Source organism: Ahaetulla prasina, chromosome 5, assembly GCF_028640845.1.
Source record: "Ahaetulla prasina isolate Xishuangbanna chromosome 5, ASM2864084v1, whole genome shotgun sequence".
NCBI lineage: Eukaryota > Metazoa > Chordata > Lepidosauria > Squamata > Colubridae > Ahaetulla > Ahaetulla prasina.
The window spans coordinates 92,951,206-92,970,274 of NC_080543.1; the positions used below are offsets into that span (position 1 = coordinate 92,951,206).

The 19,069-nt window shown below is 37.7% G+C and overlaps 1 protein-coding gene across 3 annotated transcripts in view; it reads right to left on the minus strand.

Annotated features, from left to right (window-relative positions):
- JADE3 (jade family PHD finger 3) overlaps nt 1-19,069 on the minus strand; it is a 56,178-nt gene that overhangs the window by 3,429 nt on the left and 33,680 nt on the right. For 2 of the 3 annotated variants that reach the window (XM_058185691.1, XM_058185689.1), the window contains exons 4-10: nt 18,343-18,500; nt 17,189-17,379; nt 15,403-15,614; nt 11,199-11,366; nt 8,749-8,865; nt 7,672-8,142; nt 6,187-6,304 (exon numbers count right to left, since the gene is read on the minus strand). In XM_058185691.1, the coding sequence (XP_058041674.1) occupies nt 6,187-6,304; nt 7,672-8,142; nt 8,749-8,865; nt 11,199-11,366; nt 15,403-15,614; nt 17,189-17,379; nt 18,343-18,500 (1,435 nt within the window). The remainder of the gene's footprint in view (nt 1-6,186; nt 6,305-7,671; nt 8,143-8,748; nt 8,866-11,198; nt 11,367-15,402; nt 15,615-17,188; nt 17,380-18,342; nt 18,501-19,069) is intronic. The other variant, XM_058185690.1, reaches the window with a different exon arrangement.

The following is a 19,069-nucleotide window of genomic DNA, read 5'->3' on the forward strand; positions in this document are numbered from 1 at the left end:
GAAAACAATGAGAACACATGATATGAAAATAAAAGATGGGCAGGTGAGGAAACAAGAAATGAGGGGTGGAATTTGCAATCAATCTGGTAGCCATCTCCACCATAGTAAACCCCCCATCCCAATTGTGTTCCTAAGCCAACCAGCAGAGCCAGGTCTTCAGGCTCTTATGGAAGGATAGGAGGGTAGAGGCATATCTCACCTTGGAGGGTATAGAGTTCCAAATGGTGGGTACTACGACAAAGAAGGCTGTTCTATGGATCCCAATAGTCAAGAGTTCTTTGACTGACAGGATTTACAGTAGGCCCTCTGCCAGCCCAAATGGGGCAGGCTTGTCTTCGCAGGATGAGAGGGTTCATCAGGCAGCCTGGACCAATGCCATTAAAGGCTTTTTAAAGGTCATAACCAACACCTTGAACTGCATCCAGAACCAGACCAGTAGCCAATGATGTTCACAGAACAGAGGTGTAAAAAGGTGCATTCTAAGGGTCCCAATGTCAGGCCTAGAAACCATACTAGGAATGGAAACCGCAATTTGACAGCCAACGCGAAGAGGTAGTACATGCGATGATTCCCGATAGCTAACCAGCCAGCCAAGCACTTACTCGACTGCGATCACGCCGTGGTGCTAACACCCCACCAAATAAACTACTAGCGGAATTAAAATCAGCACTCGCTGACGATGCTTGGTTTAAAGAAAACTTGCTGGACCTCACCTTAAAGGATGGACTACCCTGGAAGGGAACCAAGATTTATGTACCCGTCATTATGCGGTTGGCTATACTACAGAGAAGCCACGACTCTCGCCTAGGAGGTCACTTTGGGTTTTTGAAAACTCTCCACTTGGCTAGAAGGCAATTCTGGTGGCCAAAAATGAAATCAGATGTCGAAAACTATGTGCGGAGCTGTGCCACCTGCACCACCATGAAATCCAGACCAGGGAACCCCCCCGGACTCCTACAAACCGTGGCCAAACCCACGAGACCCTGGGAGAAGGTTGCCATGGATTTCATTGTTGAACTCCCACCTAGTGGGGGAAATACGGTGATATGGACCATAGTGGATTTGTTCTCTAAACAGGCCCACTTCATTGTGTGCAGCGGATTGCCATCGGCAAGAAAATTAGCAAAGCTCTTTGTGAAACACATCTACAGACTACACGGGGTTCCTAAAAAGATAATATCCGACAGGGGTGTTCAATTCACGGCCAAGTTCTGGAAGGAGTTCCTACAGTCCATTGGGTCGTCTCAATGATTTAGTTCTGGGTTCCATCCTGAGACCAATGGTGCGGCTGAGAAATTGAACTCAATGGTGGAACAATACATACGGTGTTATGTAAATTACCAACAAGAGAACTGGTCAGATTTGTTGGCATTTGCAGAGGTCGCATATAATAATGCTGTACACAGCAGCACGGGGTTAACTCCTTTTCAGATAACCACCGGCATGGACTTCATTCCAATGCCTGAACTCCCCGTGCAACCCCCCACTTCCGTTTCCCTAACGGACTGGGTGAATTCGTTGAAAAAAGGGTGGGAAAATACAAAAAAGGCCTTAGCTGTAACAGCTCAAAAATATAAAGCCCAAGCTGACAAACACCGTTCCCTTCAACCCCCTTTTCGCATTGGGGATAAAGTCTTTTTATCTACTAAGTATCTGAGGTTGAGAATACCAAGCAAAAAATTTGGTCCAAAATTTTTGGGCCCTTTCCCCATTGTAAAGATTATTAATCCCGTTACTGTCCAACTCAAACTCCCTCGAATTTTGGGGAAAATACACCCCGTATTACATAGCAGCTTATTAAAACCTGCTAGACAATCTGGATTGAGACCTCTACCTCCCGCCCCCTCCCCCCGATAATCCAAGGTGAGACCCACTATGAGATCAAGAAAATCCTTGACTCTAGACTATACAGAGGTCAATTACAATTTTTAGTCCACTGGAAAGAATATCCTTTATCAGAATCTATTCGGGTCAAAAGTTGGAAAGTATGCTGACAATTTGATTAAACAATTTCCGATACTTTCCCTGATAAACCTAAAAAACCACTTGGTGGTGGAAGAGAGGGGTAGAAGGGAAGTGCGGACCACCGACACTCTTCTTTATTAATTCTTTGTTTTCTTTCCTAGGATATAGCTTCTTTTGCAAGGGGGGATGCCTGTCAGGCTTGGAAACCATACTAGGCCGTAGGTTTCCAGACACTGCCACATTTCTCCCCTGAGGGGAAGAAGGGGGGGTTGAGGGGTATGGTAACATTCTTCAAGGCGTCAAGGTCGGATTGTGTTCACATCTGCAGAAGGAGTGGCAAGAAGAGGTTTTGAATAAAGTGGAAGAACGTTGGACCATGTGACTGGCAAGGGGGATAGGGGGGTGGAACTCTTGGGGTTTGTATAACTGGGAAAAGAATCCGGAAGTTTCAGTTTTGGAATTTCACTCATCGTGTGCCAGTTTCCTTATGCTAGTAAAGAACTTTGAAAGACAATGGCTTCAGAGTTTTTTTTATGCAGAAGAGGTTTTTCTGGAACCCTGTTACCCAAAGCCTGCCACGCTGAACCAGCTGAAGCTTCAGAATGGATTTCAAGGGTAGTCCCATACAGAATGCACTGGAGTAGTCCAGATGAGAGATGGGGGTAGATCTCTCATTTTCTATCAATATCAATTAGCCTCAACTTGCATAGTCAGCCCAAAAGGAGACCATGGTAGATGGTATCGAAAGCCACTGAGAAGTCAAGGACAATAAGAATGGTTGCACTACCCTCATCCTGCTTACACCACAGATTGTCCATAAGGGCAACCAAATCTGTCTCTGTTCCATAGCCAAGCCTGATTGAACAGAGTCCAGAAAATCGGTTTCATCCAAGACCCTCTGAAACTGCCAAGCAACCTCCTCTTTTACTATCTTCTCTAAAAAGGGAAGATGGGAAACTGGAAGAAAGTTGTCCAGATTTGTGGGGTTGAATGATGGGTTTTTTTAAGGAGAGGACAAACCAAGGCTTCCTTAAAAGGTTCCTGGAATGTCCCTTCCTGCAGTGAGGAATTTATCATTGAATGAACCCACCTGCTGGTCACCATCCTGGAGGCTTTCACCAGCCAGGAGGGACAAGGATCTAACTGACAGGTAGTTCCACTGACAGCACAGAGGATCCTGTCCACTTCCTTAAATCCAACAGGATCAACTGTTCCCAAATTACAGATCAAGACATCTCCCTAGGCATCTCATAAGGACCTGCACCATGCATGGGTTCTAACTGGAAGCAAATCTAAGCAATTTTATACAACAGGCTTTCAACAAATTTTTCTGCACGGCCTTGAAGATGATAATTCAAACCCACCTGGCCTAGGAGGGATTGGGTGATCTGGGACAAGGCCAATGGGCAACACTGTAGAAGCAATGAGAGTAGAGAACTAGCGTTGTTTTGTCATTGTTATGAGATAGGCCTTAATAGTTGTCTAAGTCGTGTCCAGCTGGAGTCATTTTTCTCCAGTGGCACTCTAGGCATCTCTTAACCCATTTCAGAACCCTCAGTTCCTCCATGAACTATAGGAAATGATGGATGCAAAGGGTCGAGAGTGGTCATATAGGCACAATCTTGTCCAGAGTCTCAGTGGCCTTATGGTTCCAAGCCATTACTAAGGCTTCAGCAGCACTGCGCAGCAAATTCTTAAGAATATGCCTCAGTTCCTTCTGGGACCCATTTCAGTCTCCAAAGGCAGATTACTCAAATGAGTCCAGTCAGAGTGGGTGGTGTAAGCCTCAGGGATGTCAAGGAGTGATCTAACCATGGTCTTTTTGCTCTCCAAATACTGTTTATTTGCAGATATTAAAGCTGTTTCCTTTTGAGAACACAAATGTAATCCATAACGAAAAATATTATTTAAAAAAACCAAATACTTATGTACTGCTTGTACTACTGAATGTAGATTTCGTTGGTATCTGGACTGCATTTTTTTAAATGGAGAAAACTACTGTTGTGTCTCGTCCAATCTCACCTCAGCCGGGGTCTTCTTATCTGCTTCCGAACACGGAGGAATGTTCTAGTATGCCTTCCGGCCCCAGCCCTGGCTCCATGCCCAGACAGGCTGAAGAGGAAGAAATACCTCCAGCCCCCAGCTCTGGCTCCATGCCCAGGCAAACGGAGCAACTAGACCCCTCCCCCTCCTCCACAGCATGTGAGCCTGAGGGAGGTCAATTACCAACAGCTGCCGATTGGAGTGACCCTCGCGTCAGAAGACTTGATAGGCGGAGGCAACAGAAGGAAGGGAGGGGCAGGCCTGGATAAGTGCTGAGTCATGGAGCCACACCCCATGGCCTATATAAAGGATCTGCTTTCTGGCATTCTCTGAGTCAGGCAAAGTCTAAACATATCTTGCTGAAGTCACTTTCTGGACTCCTGCCTGCCCTGAGGACTTTGCTAGGACTTTGGCAGAGCTGCAGAGGCACACCTGATTCGGATTTCCCTGACCGTCATTTCCCGGCCGTCAGCGGAGGAGTGGGACACGACAACTACACTGTACAATCAAACAAAACCAAATTATTATACTGTCTAAACTTGATGGTGTAATGCTGCTAGGGCAGTGGTTCTCAACCTTTATAATGCTGCGACCCCTTTAATACAATTCCCCATGATGTGGCGACCCCCAACCGTAAAATTATTTTCGTTTTGAATTTATCGCGCCTGAAGCCGTATTGGCTAGCGATCTGAACTGCTTGCGATTTCCTTGAGGATGGAGGCATTAAAGCGGAGACTCCTCCCCTATTAAGTTTATCGCGCCTGAAGCTAAATTAGGCTAGCGATTGGGAGTGATTGCAGCTGGCTTGAGAGGGAGACATCAGAGCAAAGATTTCTCTCTTTTTTAATTGATCACACCTGAAGATTTTTTTTTTTTTTTATTGGCCAAGTGTGATTGGAAGCCTGAAGCCGAATTCGGCTAGCGATTTGAAGAGCCTGCAGCTGGCTTGTGAAGTCAACCATTGGAGCGCGATTCTTCAACTCGCAAGTATACTTCCCATAGTTCCGATGGTCTTAGACGACCCCTGGCAAATCGTCATTCGACCCCCAACAGGGTCCCGACCCACAGGTTGAGAACCGCTGTGCTAGGGGCTGTTAGGGGGCTCAAAGACTACCAACCCTCTTCTCATGGTTAACTACTACAACTGCCAGGACAACATTCTTGTATGGCTTTTTTTTCCTTTACTTTCCCACTGTCTTTAGTTATGGCTTGCATTACAATCAGAAGAAAAATCCAGAGGAAACAGTCAGCTCCATGGCTTAGGACCGGGATACCTTCGAGACCGCCTTCTGCTGCCAATTGCCTCCCAACGACCTGTGCGCTCCCACAGAGTGGGCCTCCTCAGGGTGCCGTCGACCAAACAATGTAGGTTGGCGGCCCCCAGGGGGAGGGCCTTCTCTGTGGCGGCACCAGCCCTGTGGAACGAGCTTCTTCCAGGATTACGACAACTACCCGACCTCCGGACCTTCAGACGTGAACTGAAGACTCTATTATTTCAGCGTGCGGGACTAGCCTAAGATAAAATGTTTTAGCATATTTTAATGGGGTTTTTATTGGTTTCTATTGTTTTAGTGATCAGGCCATGATAATATTTAGTTTTAACTGGGTCTTAATGTTTATTTATTATATTGTTTTAATATGCCTGTGAACCGCCCTGAGTCCTACGGGAGATGGTGCGGTATATAAGTTTGATTAATAAATAAAATAAACTGCTTTCTTTCTGTTAAGTTTTAGCTTAAAAGCTAAAAGACTAAAAGGATTAATGCCAATGTAAGTGCCAAAGTCAATTTAATATAATGATTCTGGGGGTAATTTTGCAAAAGGATAATATAGATTTGGATAAGCTTTGGATAAAAATATTAATTTGAAGAAATACTTAGGGCCAGGCCTGGGAAGAACAATAGAACAAGGTAAGATTCAGAGAAAAGGGATGGTTCCATATCCAGATGTGGATTCTATGTAGATTCTCTGAAGCAATGCAAGCTTCATCAGATGTCTATAATTATCCAGAGTTATTTGCACAGTGAATGTTTTACAATTACATAAATTCAACTATAGCATGTAAGTATCATATAACTTATTCTCATGAAAAAGAATTTAAAAATTACTACAGTGAAAAAAGGTTTTAAAGGTTGAGATACTAATATATAGAAAATAAGTCTGTTATGTATTCATTACCTGCAGCAATTTCCTGATTAATAAGTTGGACTTGTAAATTGAAGACCTGTTCATGTGCTTTGCTATGTGAAAGTTTTATTTTTTCTCTTCTGCTTACCATGTAGCAAAGATTCCTTACCTACAGAAAACACAAAATCAAGCACCTGAAAAAGCTTGCAAAGTATTTTTTAAACGATTAAGAATAAATTCCTTGACAAAAGTTTATTTATATCTGTATATTTAAAATTATTTGCAAAAATGAAATCTAAAGATTCAAATTATACTGATTTATCTTGGCTTAAAACAATTATTTTTAGAATTCCAGTTGTAACTAACCATGCATAAAAAACTGCTTCACCTGACAATGGACACCCATTTGATTACAGAGGACTATAAGTATCTCAGGAAGATAACTTCCATTTATGATCTTTGCAGTTTATCTTGCAGTTACTGTTGTATAGTTTTATGTTTACCTGAGCACTTTCTTTATGATCCCTTTAAAATATTCCAATATTTCAAAAAATTCCTCTTTATAAGTCTAATCCCATTTTACTATCCATTCACAAATCATTCTTTTGGATACCGTATTTTGTGGAGTACCTTTTCCCCCCCAAAAAGAGGGTGAAAATCTGTGTCTTATATTCCAAATGTAGCCCCACCCAGTTTCTCAAATGGACGTTTCAGAGGCTGAAAAAAGCATCAGAAACGGAGCTTCAGAAAAAAAGCCCCAAATGGAGCTTCAGAAAAAAAGCCCCCAAACAGAGCTTCAGAGGCTTTTTTTCTGAAGTTCTGTTTTGGAGGCTTTCAGAGGCAGAAAGAAGTTTTTTCTGAAATGGAGTTTCAGAGGCAGGGGAAAAAAAGCCAAAAAAAGCAAGGCACAGAGCTCACAACCAAGGAACCTTTTGCTAAAATTCATCTCTGGGAACAGCTGGCGCTATTCTGGGAGGCCAATCCACCTGCCAATCAGCTTTTTTCTTAGTTTCCTCCCCAAAAACTAAGGTGCGTCTTATACTCCTGTGCGTCTTATACTCTGAAAAATACGGTACTTTAAATGTCCACAATGAAAAGATTATCAGTGGCCATCATGTCTGAGAACCAGATTAGTCCCCTTCCTGTTATTGGAGAGAGTTTCTAAAACCAGAGTTAAAAGGGAAGTCTGTAAAAAATCTTATCAATGGTGCAGTATCTTCCATTTTAATTATTACTCTATCCCTCATTCTCCAGTACAATTTTTTTTTCTTATTGCAACAGCTTCATTTATAACAGCATCAATTACAGGGGTGAAATCCAGCAGGTTCTGACAGGTTCTGGAGAACTAGTGGCGGGTATTTTGAGTAGTTCAGAGAACCGGCAAATACCACCTCTGGCTGGCCCCAGAGTGGGGTAGGAATGGCGATTTTGCAGTATCCTTCTCCTACCACACCCACCAAGCCACACCATGCCCAAGCCACGCCCACAGAACTGGTAGTAAAAAAAACTGGATTTCACCACTGATCAATTACTTACCCTCTCTAAATCCTGTCTTAAATGCATAAACATTCTCATTCGAGTATGAATGCTGTCTTCTTTTGGCTGAATCAAGCCATTTTCTTCATCCTCCTTGGGAGGAAATAATGGTTTATTAAAGTTACTCTTCCTTTTTAATTTCCAGTAATTAAAGGTCAAGTCCACAGTAAGCTTAGGAAGCCCCAGTTCTGCTGCAACATCATCTATTCTCACAAGTGAGTAGAACTCTTCCTCCAGTTCCTGAAGTTTCTGAGCACGCAAACTGGTTTTCTCTCTCTCAGATTGCTTCTGGTCTACTGTGCTCTTGAGGTTCTCCATATCAGGTATCAAATTTTGCTTGGTTTTGCTATGCTTTAGACAATATGACTTAAACTTGACTTCATCACCATCATCCAGGATTGTTTTCATTTCTAAGCTATGCTCAAAGGCACATGTGACATGAAAGGCAGTGATACAGCTCTTCACAGAGCACTGTTGAATGAAAACAAATCAAGCATCAACAGACAATGAAAATCCCCTTAATAAAGCTCTTAATTATAGAGGCCCAATGCCCTCTATTACAGAAAAAACTCAAGACACACTGCTTCCAGCAATGCACTTGTATCATCTTCTCCCCCCGCCACACCCCTGAAAGCCTTTGACTACTTCTGGAGGTCCTCCTAAATTGTCCTTCCCAAAACTAGATCACTCTAAACAATTCACCACTTCCTGACACACAGTTAGTAACAATTCAAGATTTTAACAGAACTTTTAAGCTTCTTAAAGAAGTTGCATGTTTTTCTGTATGTGATCTATATGCACCCATGCACATGCCAAATTTCTCCCCCCTCAATCAAATTGGAAACCTTCCACAATCCTACAAATGCCTAACTATCTTGTTTAATGTACACTTCCTTTATCCGAAGACCAAAGATTTCTAAAAGCTGCTTACTAGGGAACAAAGTGGCTGCTAAACTTGTATTCTTTCCTCATATTATGAGGAAGATATTTGATACCAATCAGAATGAAATATGCTTGGCTAGTGAACCATTTCAATTCTTTAAGCTCAAAGATTACAGCATAGAAATCAGCAAATACCTGGATACAAGCACCAGTTTTCACTTTGCATAAACTGCAAACTAAAGCCCATCTACTTGGGGGAATGTGGGACACTTTTGTAATCGGTTCCATCCTTTCTGGACAAGCAATGCTTACCTAAAATGCAAAACATCCAAAACTACTTTATTTTTCTACTTTAGCATTTTGCAAAACAAAGACAACATTTAAGCCACAATAGTAATGCTAATGTTAAAATGAAAGTAATTCAATTTCTGATAAGGTTCTCAGGATAGCTAATACAGTAAAAATATAATAAAATACTATAGTTTTTTCTCTCTGAATAGAATTGATTAATAAATACTATACAAACAGTCACAAGAGGGAACTGATGGAATAATAATCATGATACAAATAGCACAATTGCCATGCTAGCATCAAAATTCAAAGTATCCAAAGATGGGATTTGTATCATGATATGACCTGCACTGCAAATTTTCATCAGTATGGCTCACTAGGTGTACCAGTGGTTTATAAAGGAAAGGAAGTTGAGGTTTTGAGCACCACATGTGTCCAACAAAAGACAAGGTTGGTTGAGTGTGGCTAGCTGCTGGAGAAGACCCCAAGGTGAACCAACTGGACTCACCCTGACCCAGGTATTTTTGCTAATGTCTGTCAATTATTTTTAACTAATATCCAACTAATTGGGCAGATTAATAATAAAAAAGATGTCTAAGAAGGGCAATCCTCAAAATGGCAAAGGAAGTACAGCTATAAATTGAAGACTGTTGAGTCAGCACCCTGAACTAGTAGTAAAACTATGGGAGAAACAGGAAAATGCCCCATATTCTCTCTAAGTCCAATCAAATGCAAAAATCAAGAGATATACTTGTAAGGGTTGTATTAGGGTAAAAGAAAAAGCTTAAGAACTCAAAAAAAAAAAATTACAATGGAGACAAACTGTTCCTTTTCCAAGATAACAAACTTGTCACACTACAAAGAAGAAAGGCCTTCAAATTTCTAACAGAAGAATTACTCAAAAAAAAAAAAAAAAAAGATAAATGGGAGGTCACTTTCATGCCAATCGGATTTCAATCACAAGGAAAATAGATTAGTTTTATACTCCAGAGATTAAACAGTCTTAATAAACCTAAACAATGCTTCATAAAAATTAATAAATCACTAGCTATGAGATTTAACAGATTCATATAACTTGAGAAGATATGGAATAATTCAGTTTATATCACTCATAAGTTGGTTGCTGTTTGCAACAAAATTATTTGATATTGTTTATATTAGTTGGCAAATACTTAAGATAAAATAGAGAGGAAAGCAAAGTATTATTTGGAAGTTAAAATAAATATTTGGAAGTTAAAATAAAGATGAGTTTGGAAGAAAGAGGTGAAAGGTGAGAGCTCAACATAGCACTCACCTTGGGTTGTCAAACTCAGGGTTGTCAAACTCGTGGCCCGTGGGCTGGATGCGGCACGTGCTGGCCATGCCCACGGCCGGTTTAGCGCAGGGAAAAAAAGCCCCATTACATCACATGAGTTTGACACCCCTGAGTTAGAGGATCTAATTTATCAACTGTGAACTGTATTCACGTGTTCTGAATAGTTAGGGTGGGAGGAATAAGTAGAGAAGGAGACTGCAGGAAGCTGTGAAAGAATAAGGGACGAAAAGGATAGCTAGTCAGAGTAGGACAGCTGGGGTTTCATTGTTGGTAATTTGTTTTGTAGGAATGATAAAGAAAACGAGAAGTATAATGGGAGAACAATAGGACGTTTTCATTAAATGCTAGGGGATAAACTGATTCAATAAAAAACTAGAATTAATAAATACTAAAAATCCTTCAATTTAATTGAAATTGTCTTACAGGAGATATATATCAGAAGAATTAGGATAAATAATACATTGGAAGGAAATTTCTTCCAGAAGGAACTATAGAGGTGGCCATCCTAATAAAGCAGAAAAGATTCAAAAAGAGAGGGAAAATTTACTTTTATAAAAGGAAGCTCAACAATTGGGGTTAGAAATCTTAAAATAAAATTAGCCTGGGAGAATTTTGTTCTAGGAGATTTAAATATTAATGTAGGTACAAATAGAGCATTCAGGAGATTGCAGGCTTGGATGCAAATGCATCAAAGAATTGCTCAAAACTGGAACATTCAAGATAAACTTTCACTGAGTAATTAGTGCACTAAAGTATGGCCAATTGCTCTTATGAAGAAAATTGCCAATAATATTCATTGCCAATAATACTGACTTCTTAGGTGAATTTTAACTGTATCTGGAAAGATTATATATGTTTTATATAAGTTACATTAATAACTTCTTTTGATAAATTGCTGAAATTGTTTCTTCCTGCCCTATAGAATATTAAAAATAAAAAACAAAACAAAACAAGAACAAGGGTTCTTGAATCACAGAATCTTTTCCTTGTATATAAACAGTGTCGATAAAAAGACAGCATGTAATTAATATAATCATACCTCTGGAATCCAGAGAGCACAACTCACATGTGCCCACTTAGTACCCGTTCTTGTGGCTTTCATAGCTCCACCCCTCTTTGGACACAAGAGACACTGAGGATGTATACCTAAAACACAAGTACGGCAAAGCCAACTCCCCTCAGGAACCTTTAGGATGCCATAGCATGCCTGGAGATAAAAAAAGAGAACACTGTTTTATGTAAGAATATGTTATTTACCTTTATTCATTTTAACCACAGCAAATTTTTACACAAACTTATTTTCAACACAATGATCAGAAAAATCACCTTTTCATTAATAAATTACATTTTATTTTATTTTTAGTGATAAAAATGAAATATCCATCAATGGCACAGGTGTGGCTTCTCAAAAGGGAACTTGGGTAGCAACTTTTCTTCACGATCAGCCCTTTTTTCAATTTAAATACATACAGAAAAGAAATAAACTATGAATATAAAGAACAATTCCTTTTTTAAGTATTATTGATTTAGGAAAGGAGCTTTTTGACACCTAAGGATCTTTTTTACATGTTTACACCATTTATAAAATAATCTGGGAAAGTACTCTATTTGGTTTTAGGAGTAAAGAATCTCAAAAAGACTGTTTATAGGTAATTGCATCAGGAATGTACTATTTTTATCCAGTAGGGGGAACTCTTGGCCAAGCATAAATTTTAAAAAATGAACATCTGTTTTCATGAATGCTCTAGTGTTATTAACAAGGATCATTCTGCTTTCTGTTCCGTTTCTTTCTCGTTGTTTATAGACCTTTTTAGAAGATAATTTTCCTTAATAACTTTATGAATACTTTAAAATATTAATAGAATCAGACATGGAAATCTAATTCCTTATTCAGTGTAAGAATTAATTTAAACCTTCTCCAAGAGATGGCTCCCTAGCCTCCCCAGCCACTGAACGCAGACATCTCATATGTGCAGCTAAGACGCATTCAGAAATACTCTTCTTTCCTCTATGACAAACATAAGATTGATCATTATATTGGCTACATTCAAGATCTGAATGCCCATCAATATAGACAGTGCAAATCCAGGCATATATATTCAGAAATCCTGGGTTATTTCCCAAAGCACGTACTTAGAAGAGACATTCAAAGACTTCTCCCCAACCCTTAAAAAAGGACAAAATCTTGCCTTTTTAGGTCTGATCCAGTTGGGGACTGTACTCATCTACCCTAATATTCATAGGAAGAAATAACGGCTATTCAGATCTCAATTTCTGGCAAGAGCTAAAGCAAGACACAGAAGTTCTCTACTGCTGATTTCCAGAGAATGCCTTCTGTGACTCTTTTCACTTGACCCTTCACCTGGGGCCTGGAAAACATGTAATGCTTTTTACAAGTCGCATTGCTAATTTAGTGACTAATACTAAAATAGGACAAATGGCAACTGAACATTTGTACATTACTCTGCTACACATTCAGGAATGCGGAGTGTGAGGACACTATATGCCAGGGAAGGAATCTTGAAGTCAGTGGACCATCCAGTCAGAGGTGTGGCAAAGGTTAAATTGTGGGGAATATTAAAGTAAGATGTTTCTGTATCAGCATACCTTCTGCCCTTTCAAGGACAGAAGAAAAAATATATGGCAAAGAATATGAGAAGCAGCCATTTGACTCAATTTTAATACTTCTTTTCCTCCCCCTTTATCAGGGGTGTGAAACTCACAGCCCACATGTGCTACACGCAGGCCATGCCCATCCCAGCTCCGCGAAGGAAAAAAATATTGCGATGTCACGTGATGACAATGTGATGAGGCAATTTTGACACCCCTGCCTTGTATGATGACCTGAACTGCAGAATACACCTAAAGTGAGATAACACGCAGAGTAGGATGAAATTATTACTTTCAATGATTGAAACCAGCAGTTCTAGTGAGGTAACTGAAAGTTGGATTTGAATGCTGTGTCACTTTTATTTTTTTTAGTGCCATCTCTTGCTGAAACAGTCAGCAATAATCAACACAGTTATTTCATGTTTTCGTCCAAAAAGCTGTATTTTTGCTTAACAATGGATGTAGACTTTTTTTTAGCTAGGATGTTGGTCATTTTTATATTTTATACATTATACCCTCAGCATGTTCTTTTCTGTACAGTAATACTTAGTTCAGAGTTTTTATTTATAATAATTACTTTTATTGTCTTCGGATTTATATTTGGTCCACAAATTTTGATTAACATTTGCAAACATTGCTCAATATTTATTAATAAAACAGTATCTGAATAAATTATTACTGTATCTTCTTGGCATGCTTCTGAATCTTCTTTGAAAATAACTTCAGAATGTACCGTATTTAAAGATCAACAATGGCAATGCACATTCTTACCACATATAATATTTGAAATAATTTTCTTCTTTTTCTTCTACTACTTTAAAAACTGCTGTTTGTTTCTAATATAAATTCATAATGCATGTGTCTCTACCATCCAATCCTGTCTTTTTCAATATATTTAGTTCCATTAAATTAAATGCATTTTCATACAATTCTCAATACAGATAAAAATCCATTTTCACATCTCTACAATGTTTTACTACTTTTCGTATGCTAAAAAGAACATTCCTGCTACCTAATACATTCCTGAATCCAAGTTATGTTATGCTCAAAACAATTTCACATTTCTGAAAAATCCTCATTTACATTTAAAAATATGACTCACCAAGGCTATCATAGAGATTCGTTACATCAGTATATTTGTTTTAGACAGAATAAGTAAACTTAGATATTATGTACCCATCTGGAATAATTTCTGTATTGTGTAATATGTTGCATTTTTTAAAGTATCCATCACAGTTTTATTAATTTGTAATCTTATTGAACTGCTCTATAGTGAGTTAGGTGGCATATAAATTTAATAAATAAGTATTTAATATTTTTACAGATACAGTGTAATCAGACCCCACACTTTTTATTCCTTAAATTGTTTGTATGGCTGGACTACTGCAACATGCTTTAAAAGGGGCTGCCCTTGAAAGAGTATTTGGAGTAGAATGCAATGGCAAGGGTAGTTAATGGTGCCAGTTATTCAACAAATGTCTCACCAGTGCTCCACAACTGGACTGGCTTCCAGTGTGCTCACAGATACAGGCCAAGGTGTTTGTAGTTATATTTAAAGACATGTATGGCTTGGAGTTACTTATCCAATCTGGCAAGGGACAAGCTCTGGGTACCAACAGCTGAGGAATGTCAGCTAGTGGAGCCCAGGCAAGCCTTTTCTGCTATAGTGCCTGCTTTTGGAACAACTTCCCTCAAAGATCAAATTAGACCTGACCCTGCTTGCCTTTTGTTAGACTTTGAAAAGTTGGTTTGTGGAGTCCCAGGTGTGTGAAGTTATGTTAATGGCAGCTGCTATGTGTTTCTATTTTTGTCTTGTCTTTTATCTGCTTTATTGTAAAATGTCCCAAATGTAATCTATATAAAACAGCTAAACAAACAAATACAATACAGTACAGTACAATACAATATAAAAAGTTATTCCAGGTATATTTCCAGGTATGTAATATATTCATAGTTTGTGTATATGTAATTTCATTTTTAATGCATATATTTAGCTTTCAATATTTTAGTTTCACTACATCTGTCACTTATCGATTTTTCTTTGCACTTCAAATTTTTCTCCTAACTTCTTCTGGTACATTTTTTAATATTTTCACCTGCTTTTTGTTTTTGTTTTTAAAAAATGTGATTCTTCCCCTTGTTCTAAAATTTTGTTTGTCATAACATCCCTTTTTTATGACAATTTACATCAATGATTTACTGTAAGTTTTCCTTCACTTCGTTCATGCTATTGTTTGTATTTTCCACATTTCATAATAATCTTTATATTTTCTATGTTAAATTTTGGATCCCTGGAGTTTTCTCCTTTTATTGCTAGTATTTTCTTTTGTACTCTATCAGGGATATTTCCTGATGGCAGATTTCATCAGAATACATTTTTGTTACTCAGTAACATTTTCTATATATTAATGATACAGCATTTTGCTAGCGTTACCACTAACTGTCCAAAGCTACTGATTCAACAGAGCTCATACTGTACCACTGTATCATACGTAATGGTCATCTGACTACATAACAAAATCTCATGTTTCCTTATACTTAGCATATTTTCAAAAACCACTTAAAAATCCTTACTCTAAAAAAAAAAAGCTGAATGTTGCATTCATATTGGCAAAGAATTAAACCTAACAAACCTGATGCACACAGATGTTACATTTATCACAAAACACCATATCATTTCCATCTTCACTATCAGGAGATCGGCATACATCACAGATTACATCTTCATCATATTCTATACCAAGCCCTTCCTCTGTTTCAATGGCATGGTTCATATTCTCATGACAGTGACGTTCCAGGACTTCTACCATTTTCTCCATGGTATTTTCATCAAGCTGCCCATATCCTGCCAAATGGTAAAAATTACCATTAAAAATGGTACACTGAATATTGCCCCAATTATGTCTTTCATTTTCAAACCATAATTTCCATTTACATACACTTGATGCTGATTTTTACTTTAACATGAGCTTATCAGAGTGGTTATATATATATATATATATATATATATATATATATATATATATATGAATGATTATATATGAATATGTATATATATATATATTCATATTCATATATATATATATATATATATATATATATATATATATATATATATATATATATATATATATATATATATGAATGATTACTTTTGTTCTACTCATGGGAAAAAAGGTAAAAAAATACAAACAATGCCAAAAATAATAAAGAAGATATGATATCAGGGGAAGATTAAAAAAAAAAGGCAGAAGACGACAAAAGAGTTCTATCTTGAGGCAAACACCCTCTCCCCAAAATACACAATATTCATGATATTTCTTTCTTTTTTAAATTTGTAATCCTGACCTGATCAGAGATAATTCACAGTTCTGTTTCTAACCAATAAACTAAGAAACGTCATATAAATAATAATAAAATACATGGTTCAAATTAGGGTAGTTTAGTAGATATTTTCTAAACTCCACTTAAGGAATCAGCAAGCTTACATTCTAGTTTTATAAAGAGAGATGACTCTTATATACAAATCTTACTGTGCCTTATAACACAGCCTTGAGTCCCAAAGACCTTTCCAATTAAGAATGGAGGAAAAAGGGCCATTTGTGACAAATATAAATGCAGGTGAATTTAGCTTTAGTCAGGAGGCAATCTCATTAAAATAACTTGTCACTAACAGATACAAGAATCAGAATTGTGCATTACTACATCAGTTTGTATTACTGCAAACTAATGAAATAGGCTTTTAATCACATGACTATAAAGAATTATGATGTACTCTACTGGATGCCACTAATTTCAAGCTAGATGATATACTATTATCTTAGTATATATTACCCTAATTTTACAGTTCATGTTAAGATCTTTATATATGAAACAAATTCTAGATCTATATACTACTAAACTATCATTTCTGTAACTATTAACTGGGTGAAATGGATAAAAAGTGTTCAACCAAGGTACTTCATATGGGCTAACTTACAGAATGTCTCAAAAATCTGGGACCCATGAAGCCTGTGGAACTGAAATTTGGCAAATTTTATAAAATATGTTATGTTCTAAAAATTATCATATAACACAATACAAAATGTCATAAAAAATTTCTTGTGCTGTTTGGATGTGCTATACAATTCAACTGGACTATTTTCAAGACAGATACATCTCGAAATGTACCCCAACTTTTCCAATGAGGCAGTACAACAGAAGTTCTGTTATTATTGAAGGCATTGAGGAATCTGGTAAGGAAATATCTCCGAAAGGATGACTCAACAGATCAGAAGTTATCGAGTATTCTTTAAAACTTTACAAACCTATAATACTGGGAAAGAATGATAGAACCAAATATCAGTGTACATATATTTTATTTCAGAACATTTGTTACATTATCAAATGTTGAACAAATTATTACTTTTGCTTTCTCACCCATTTCAGCAAGTTCCTCATTTACTTCCTGAAGCCAGATGATATCCATGTCATCCAAGTCATATCGACACATTGATTCTGCCAATTCAACAATGTTGATGTAGCCAGGTTCAGCAGACTCTTGGCTTGAACAATGGATGTACTTTCTGGGACGTGTATAAAGTACTTGCTTTACTTTTTCTGCTACAATTCTAAGCAGCAAAACACTATAGTGAGCTACAAATCCTCTGGTGGAAGAATTTTTGAAAATCAAGTAACAATGACAAGGTATTCGATTTTTTAGGACCCTTATGTCAAAGGACGGAGTGTTCACAATTTTAAATTTTTCATAATATTGTTATTTACAAAAGGATCACCTATGGATAATTTATTTGATCACTAAAAATTGTTGGTTCATTCAACCAGCACCAGTAATGGTGCTGGTTGAATGACAATAGTATGTTTAAACAAAAACATAAGCAAAATCAATACTGAATTACCATAAAGAAAAGTACTTCCTAAAAATCTCCCTTGAATTATGGCCATTAAATATATACAAAAACATTATTTCAACTTTGAATAAAATAAAGGATTGTAATGATCTGGTGTTGGTACATTCTAACATCTAGGATTGTTAGTCTGTTAAGGTGTCATCTGACAAAATAGAACTACCCTGGCATGCCTAGATGAAATGGAATTCAAATTAACATTCAGAGGTTTTTTGGATATGATTGCAGAGCAAACTGGTTACAAATATGGTTTTTTTTAGACATCCATAGGCCACACACAGTAACAAGGTGCTTGGAAGAATGGGAGCCGACAGCCCAAAGATTTCACAGGATGCTTTTTTTTGGAAGCACCAGAAATTCTATCTGACCTAAAAACCACTGCAAAAAAGACCTGCTGAAATAAACTGTATAAATTGCTGCAGTCAGTTCTGCTTATCAGACAGCATTTCTCGGCACTCCCTCTGGATTAAAATTTTAAAACTGCCTTCATTTATTTTTTATTATTTTCTGCATACTAAAAATGGAAGCAATACATGTTTTATTTCTACAAAATGGAATATATTGCAGCTGATAACCATCATAGGATAGTAAGATGTTAATATTACTTTGTGATGGAAGCACAAAAATTATGCGCTTTAGTAAGGCATACATGTTTAACAGAAATACCTGAGAGAAGGTTGGGGAATAGTTTCTGGGCTTGCAGGGACTTGCACACCCTTTTCCCATTCTTGTTTCCATGTATCTGCAAACAAGTAATATTCATCTGGGTTAATATGATGAGAGTCTGGCAGTTTCATGGCACTGATGAGGTCTTTTCGAAACACCTGAAGGCACAGTGAGAGATAAATAATCCATTAAAACTTTATTTTTTAATTTAATGATAAAAATCTATTAATGTGTTACACAAAAAAGCCTTCAAAACCACATAATTAAGCTTGTAGCAAGCATGGCATCCAAATTAATGTTTGTTTTTTTACTATCTCTGCATTACAATTTTAGCACAACAAATACAACTACCATATTTTTGTGGTATAAGACGCACTTTTTTCATCCCATAAAAGAGGGTGAAAATTTGGGTGTGTCTTATACACGAATGTAGCCCCGCTCCCCTGTCGCCTCCCCACCCTCCGGGAAAATGGGACACACGGAGGCGGCAATAGGCTATGGCAATCCCTGCAGCCTAAAACAGCTGATCTTCGGGAGGCCGATCCAACTGACAATTAACTGCAAGCTGAAATTGAAATGGGCTGTTTGCTGCAAGGAGGCAGAGGCAATTTTTTTTCCTGGTTTCCTCCCTAAAAAAAGTAGGTGTGTCTTATAGTCCTGAGCGTCTTATACTCCAAAAAATACGGTAATATTTATTTACATTTTCATAAGTTGACCCAATCTAAGG